Source organism: Adiantum capillus-veneris, chromosome 23 (assembly GCF_014529385.1).
Source record: "Adiantum capillus-veneris isolate H3 chromosome 23, ASM1452938v2, whole genome shotgun sequence".
NCBI classification, from domain to species: Eukaryota; Viridiplantae; Streptophyta; class Polypodiopsida; order Polypodiales; family Pteridaceae; genus Adiantum; species Adiantum capillus-veneris.
Genome location: NC_140953.1, coordinates 78,102,403 through 78,110,401, shown reverse-complemented (window position 1 = coordinate 78,110,401; position 7,999 = coordinate 78,102,403). Strand labels below are relative to the sequence as shown.

Sequence of the window (7,999 nt, the reverse complement as noted above, 5' to 3'; positions counted from 1 at the left end):
CTACCATAGATAAGAAACGGTGGATGATGAAGCATCCAGCTAAACGTAGATACTATCCAATGCCTTCTTTGACGTGGCATCTATAAATACAATATTTCAACCCCGTCCAAGAAACATCATAACATCAGATTTTCATGACAATCAAAGTGTATAGAGAATTGAATCAACATAGCAACTATAGTATGCGATCCACATGTTGGTGTAATCCAAAAGAGCACACTATTGATACCATTGAAACTTTGAAATTTGCAACAAAATCTTAGTTCTCGATCACTCATAGACATGCATAAAGAGCTACACAAATCTACTTGTTTATGTGTACATAAGCCTTAAATTTTCAACATTTTCACATAATGAGATGGAAAAACATGAAAAATATCACGCATATGCAACAACTTAAAGCAGAAGCAACACATAGTTTTGAGATTTTAAGAAAAGAAAATAACTTCAAATGCAATACCAATAAACCTTCAAACACCGATAGATCTTATTTATGATTTACATTTCCACTCCATGCAAAATGTCAAAACTCTTAGAAAGCAATCAGCAAAATAGTTAGTGGCAAAGGATGCTTTGGTGGAGTTTCAATTGGTAATATATAATAACTATAATAACATTCAAATTTCCTACACTATCATACATCGATGACCCTTTTGTAAAAATAATCCCACAAACTCTATCGTCTTGTTGGAACCTTCCACAATTAGGATACATTATACATACTTTGTGGATACACATCATAACAGGGTCTCAATGGTCTCTAGTTTCCAAAAGCAAAGGGTTTCATAGGAGGAAGTTTGTTGTTTGCAAAGAGAAAACACAATTTAGGCACATGCATATGCATCAAGACAATAAAATATCCCATTGAAGTGGTTTGATGTGCATGACCCCAATCTAAAGTTGTCTACAATGGTCATTACGAACTAATAATGGGGTCAAGAAAGTGCTACCCAATTATTTGAGAGTGCATAAAGTGAACCAAATCTAAAGGAGTAAGACAATTTCTACTTGTAAACCTAAAGATAACTTTCAGAATGAAATGTAGATAGTGGAAAAATATCATGAAATCTATCAAGCTTCCAAGTATTTCATTGCAACGTCCTTGAAGCTCACATAGCTAAGCATAGTTGTAACGATGGAAGCCTATTTTCTAAAAACATGCTACCTGATGTCCCCAAGCCACAAAGGTAGTACCTCATATTGTTTTGACAAAAAATATCATCTCAACCAAAGTCTCAAAACTTAATTTAAGTATACTCTATGGCTTCATGCCATGTAGATCAAACAACACAAGTATAAAACAAAAAAAAACAACATGCTCACTAATTTATCCTACCAACACAGTTCAAAGCAAGGTATGCTTTAGTACATCAACATAGTGAATCAAATTTACACACAAAAGTACGCACTTCAACTATTTCTAGTAGCCAAGGTTAAACGTTCCTATATGGCACGGCCATCAAAAGCTCAAGCCATCTTTGTCATCAATGCATTCAATCGATTCAAATGGACCTTGAGCCGGGTTACCGCTCCTTCTAAAGCAAGGACCTGGTCCTTAAGTGCATGAATTTGGACCTGGATTTCCCTATTAAGCATCTGTGAGCTTTGCATTGATTCAAATTGTGGCTCCATACGCACCAGCATGCTGAATTGGTTCTCCTCAACCTGGGCCATTCCTCCATTGAAGCGTTGTGCACATAAACGCACCTCATTGCAAAGGTATACAATTTGTTGGCCATTCGCTTGCTGAGCCACGTCCAAAAGTGCTTCCAAGTTTTGTTCAAAGTCCAATTGCCTAGAATCACTAAGGACAAAGAAGTCCCATAATGCAGCCATGAGTTCATGATTCCCATCATTTACCACAGGATTAATAGAAGAGGATCCCACGCATCCAACACTTCTCTTTGCCACTCGAACATTGGCAAACCTTGGAGGAGTGGACTCAATACCATCCGACTCGGTCTCAGTGATGGCATTGTTATTCATGTTTTCCATAGTTGTACCATTAAAAAGTACATCACAATGCATATCAAGTTGAACTATGTGTCAACTACCACAAGGAAGCAATCCCTTGCACAATATTACGAACATAACATCTTATCATACAAAAAAACATAATCTACACAAAGCATAAGAGGTGCAAGTTCAAGAAAAGACACAGAGAGACTTTAATGTTTTCCTCAAGCAACATGCATGATTTTCTCTCTTCCTTATTGCACATCGCTCTCTCTCTCTCTCTCTCTCTCTCTCTCTCTCTCTCTCTCTCTCTCTCTCTCTCTCTCTCTCTCAACATAGCAACCTATCCTCCGACAAATGTGAAGATCAATGCATAGAATTGTTGTGCTTAAACAAATATCTCTAAGATATGAACTAATATCTTGGATCCCTCAAACTCAAATCGCAAGTGGAAAAATCTATTGCATAGAATTACAAAGTCATAATAAACACCAAGACATTTAAAAATGTATCCCGATTTTCAAAGAACATTGCCTAAAATGGATCACAAGCATGGAAAAGATATTGATATGTTTGTCATAGAAGTAAACACAATCAAGGACATTATCGTGCCACAAATGATCTAAGAGGCAATATCAACGTAGCTCGCTTCATCATGCAATTGGCAATCGGCTTGGAGTTTATCCATTCCTAAATTAAGGACTATTTTTCCATCCCAAGGTTGATTATCTCTTGGATTAACAAACAATAATAGCAAAAAAGGGAGACTTTTTTAAAAATAATACAATTGAAGCACCAAACACAACAATTTACACATACCAATTATTGCAGCTATGTATGGTACTGCCAAACATGCAAGTTGTTTAGGCACGTAGATTTGGTAGATCAACTTAGGGAACCTAGAACTCTGGAGGTACTCCCAATCATTGGGAACGGAGTATCCTTCATATCTAGCAAACCATTGAGCATCATCTTCATCTTGGGAAGACACACACTCCTTCCTTACCAAGTAGACACCGTACTCAACGTCGGAGGAGTATGCCAAAATACACAATGTAAAGATATCGATAGATGGCAACTTCCTAAGGTCCATAACACATAAGGAAACAAAAAAACCATGAATCTTACTTTATGCCAAGTGAATTTCTGATTTCATGCATACGCACCTGGTCTTGTAGTGCTTGCGGCGGATGGTCCGAAAAAAACATTTGTGCGGCAAAGGTGCACACCAAAAAAGTGGCTCTGCTTAAAATAATGGGAAAAAAAACCAAGGTCCCAAAGATAACACAATAAGTCTCCACATCATGTCTTAATGGTGGACAAAAATATACCAGGATGTGGATGATCTTCTACATTTAATAGAAAGGACACCTCAGAGATGTAAGTCATTTGATCCATGATCTATATACCCAAATAGAAACCACAAAATAGACAATGTGAGGAGGGAACAAAACCTTCACATGACATAGTTTACTATATGTTATGGAGAGAGGTAGAAAATTAATTCACAAAATATTTTATGATTTGAAACATATATAAAGAAGAAGACAATGATGAGAAGGATTGGAGCCTTCATATGGCATTGATTGATATCTGATGGTACATAATGTTTATTGTTAGTGCAATTGTTTTGTAATTACATCAACGTTACGTAGGAGAATTTTCACTCCAACAGTTGAGCGTGCGCGTGACAGTGCAACATACACGCATGTTATGTGCCAATGTAAGAATCTTCACACGATTCCATAAGTGAGATCGACAAAGTGTAGCATCAACAATGTCAGCACGCGCTCCCTAGAACACCACTGGTAAGGTCTGTCTAAAATCTCCCCCAAGAAGCAACACTTTTCCACCAAATGGATTTGTTGAGCACATGATATCTTGCAAAGACCTTTCCAAAGCTTCGAAGGCATATCGATGCATCATAGGAGCCTCATCCCACACAATCAACTTGCACATTCTAAGCAATTCAGCAAGTTGACCTTGAACAGGGATATTGCATGTGCTACAACTATTAAGGTCCAAGGGTATCTTGAATCTAGAATGTGCAGTGCGTCCATTTCGCAATAGCAATGCTGAAATACCAGAAGATGTTGTGGCCAATGCAACTTCTCCTTCTCCACGCACACGTGACAATAAAAAATTATACAAATAAGTTTTCCCAGTCCCTACAGGACCATCTAGGAAAAAAATAGCCCCACCATCAATAGTCAATCCATGCAACACTGCCTCAAAAGCAATCCTTTGATCTTCATTTAGACTCTGATCCATTTCACGTGACACGGATAGCTCTTGCATTGTGTCAAGGCATTGCTCTTGGAAAAGCACGCTATTTTCATCACGTGTCACAAAGTGTTCATCAGGCATTGGAATTCTAAGAAATTCAGTTAAACTTCATACAAAATTACCAAGAATGTTATGCAAATCTCTCAATGCATACCCTTCAGCAACCTGTGTACAACCATCTAATGACTCATATCTCATCTCCAACATGTGTTGATAGTCCTCATACAAAAAACATCAAAATATTTCCCTTAAGAGATGAGGGGGGGAGGGTTCACAAAACAATAGAATGGTCACAAACAAATGTCTCAATTGCAAGCATGTATGTGTACTGCAAGCTTCCTCCATGCATCCCCATGCATCCGAACCATTCCCCATCATCTTCCAAGATACCCCTTGCAATGCATATTTCCTTGAATGTTGGAAACAATACACCTTTTGCGGAGCGTAGATCCTCAAATGATTTACATCCTTTACAAATAGTCAAAAGCAAACGGACATAATATCGTTCACCTACAAAGGGCTGCACAAAATACATCCGCCCAATAGTGTCCCCACGACGTCTCTTTGTCCATTTCTTGGAACCCAAATTCCACACCCACTTTTGAGGAAAAACAATGTACAAACTATCGTTTGCTTCAGGATTCTCCAAGCTGCATGTGAACCACTCTGTCAAAGTGGTCCTCTTTGCATTATCTCTTTGCAAGACATCATTAAGTCTATCATTATCTCGAAAAGTCACCATTTGACCAGCCGGAACATGCACGCTCAATCTCTGAACAACTGGTGCGTCATTGTGAAAAGGATATTCAAAAATTCTCCAGCAAGACTCAGATGCAAATACATAGCGGCCATCCGTGTACATGTCTATCTCATCAATGTTCACCCTTTCTGCATCACGTACCGATGTATGGAATCTTACAATTGCCCTATCATGCCCCTTGTAGATGTACTTATAGACATACTTGACGGCTGAAATTTTCGAGCATACCTCAACATTGATATGCGCATTAAATGGTGTTGACAAAACAGGATTATATGGCACAACCCATCAGTTATCAATAGTAGAACCCCTAACCTTGACGGTGAAGCCATTGTTTCGTTGCACATAAATGGGGTAGCCATTATTATCCATGCTTGTTTGCTCACAAAATGAACGTGGATATTTTCTAATACATTGGCCATCAACCATGCAAGGAGATGAACTATTGAACTCACCGCATGGACCATGAATGTTACAACTAACAATGATATCATGCAGCACGCGATTTTTATCTTGCAGCTCTGCACAAATCATCTTGTCATAGTCAAATGTTCATTGAGGCTTACATCGAGGGTCTAGAATCAATAATGTATGAGGATGTGGCAAGCCTCTCTTTTGTAACTCCACGACAGACATGTAAGCCACCACTTTCCCAAAAATATCTTTCTTTAAGATATACTTCATCATGCTCGAGTGTTTCAAGAAGAAAATCCTGGTGTTTATGTCTGGTCGATCAGAGGAAACCTATCCTGGAAGTAATGCCTCATTTATTTCTGGCCATTTGGGGTTACTTGTGAATGTGATAAATAGGTCTGGCTTTCCCTTTGCACGCACAATTGCCATTGCATCTTGATACAATTTGTACATGTGCCGAGGGCCTTCTATAAAAGATGAGGGTAAGACAATTCTTCGACATGCAGACCGCCCAACCACAGCATCACTCCCAGACAAATTCACCATGTCACCAAGCCTGCATAAAATTCTACCCTCAACATCTGCTGATTTGTACGGGGGTAAGACAATTCTTCGACCTACAAACCATCCAACAACAGCATCACTCCCAGACAAATGCACCATGTCAACCAAGCCTACATACAATTCTACCCTCAACATCTGCTGGTTTGTATGGACCCATGCAAGATGACATTCTTCAATGGCACAATATGCATCAACCATAAATTGTTGAAGTAAAAGACCCCCACGAAGCAAGCATGATTCTGTATCAGCACGAACCTGTAGCCGATATGCATAGTACTCTCTTTGAGTGACACATTGTCGACCAACCAAGGCATCCAAAGGGCCATGCACATTATCATAAGGAAGCTTGATATGCCATCCATCTTCTCCCATGGAAAGAGAAGAACATACAATAGTGGCATCTGCGACCTGTGTAGATTTGAAATCCTTGCAGCCTTCCATTTTGACAATGTATCACAATTTCACGATGGCCAACTGTTTGTACATCCCCTTGACCTGGCATAATTGCAGCAACCTCATTGCCAACAAGTATCAAGTACTGCCTGTAAGTATTTCTATTCTCACAAATTGTCATTTTGATCTCCACACCAGGACTGTCACGTAACATTCTACCAACATTGTAGAAGGAATTCGCATATGGATTACATGATCGCATCATCATTGATAATGCTTCAAAAGTGGACAAATTAAAACCATCCAAGGCACTTATACGATTCCGAACCTCATGTATCATTTACATATATCTGTGAAAATTTTGGAGCCCTTGCTTCATGTGGTAGCAAAGAACCAATTCGATGGTACACACCGCCATGTACACGAAAGAAATATGCACCAGACCTACCCATCAATTTCTCATCAATGGTAGCTCCAAGAGATGCAAATGACATAACACTATTGTAACTCCTGATGTTTCTTCTGAAAGACCTACTCAAAGCATCACTATTAGTGAGTAGCATCTCCAATACATCTGGCGGTCTTGCAAGAGGAAAGAGGGATACTTGCCCACCTTTGCAACAATATTTTCCCATTGATGGTGTATCTTCCTTCTTCATTTCACAAGGCCAAAGACGTGCACCACAAAACTCACAGAAGGAGGAAATGGTTCCTGTATGATCTATAGGCACTGAGACATGTATCAATGGTAGCATGGAAGGGTGGACACCTCGTAGACATGGATAGGCATGTAGAATGCAAGCGATTCCTCCAAGTGATGTGTCATGAACATACGGGACCTGTTCCTCATTTTGAGCGTCTATGAGAGAGCAAAAGTGTCCATCATGTTGATGTTGTCTTATGTTGGAGGTGCGTTGCCTTGCCAAATGTCAACGATATCTTCTTGTCGCATCCAAACATGAAAGAGTGTGTTGTCTTCGTCCTTGTCCTTGCATGACAGTTTGCAAAGAAACTTGTGGAATAGTAACATCACCATGGATAGAACCCTCCACAAATGTGGAGGGACTCCTACCACAACCATGGCCATTTGTTGAGCATGGCAAGGCATCCTCTAGCAAGTATATCGTACGTTGTATAGCGGGTTGACGTCGATAATTTCATGCAACCTTTCAGCGTGCACGCACATGAGAGGAATGACTTGTAGATTCAGGAAGACAAAGGCATGTGTCCCTTGTCCTCATAAATGCTTCTGTCAAGCAACAGAGAAAACACTAAGTTCATAATGAGTGCATAAGTTTTATCATTTTAATTACTCCCAAATGCAAGTATAAAATATCCTCAATACATCATAGTATTAATTAAAGTAGTGTACTTAAGGTAGGGAAGTTCGTTATCTATACTAACTTCCAAATGCAAGCATATAATACCCTCAACACATCATATTAATTGGAGTATTATACCCAAGGAAGGAATAAAGAGTGCGCATGAGTTCAAGGTTTGTTTGATAGATCCTTTCTATTGCTTTAACAAACCTTTCCTTTCATGCATCCTCCCACTTCTTCTATCAGTAAGATATATTAAATGTAATAGACGCCATAGGATAAATTGAATATGAAATGACACCAT

The 7,999-nt window shown here is 39.1% G+C and overlaps 1 protein-coding gene across 1 annotated transcript; it reads right to left on the bottom strand.

Moving 5' to 3' along the window:
* Positions 1 to 3,750: 3,750 nt before the first annotated feature.
* On the bottom strand, positions 3,751 to 5,104 carry LOC147428032 (uncharacterized). The gene is made up of 3 exons (XM_086496797.1): positions 4,541 to 5,104; positions 4,397 to 4,407; positions 3,751 to 4,348 (listed from the first exon to the last, which is right to left on the bottom strand). The coding sequence occupies exons 1-3, from the start codon at positions 5,102 to 5,104 to the stop codon at positions 3,751 to 3,753; spliced, it is 1,173 nt and encodes a 390-aa protein (XP_086352923.1).
* Positions 5,105 to 7,999: the final 2,895 nt, after the last annotated feature.

Bases quoted from the DNA above. Each gene is read 5' to 3' on its own strand.
- LOC147428032 (XM_086496797.1), bottom strand. From the start codon at position 5,104: ATGTACACGGATGGCCGCTATGTATTTGCATCTGAGTCTTGCTGGAGA.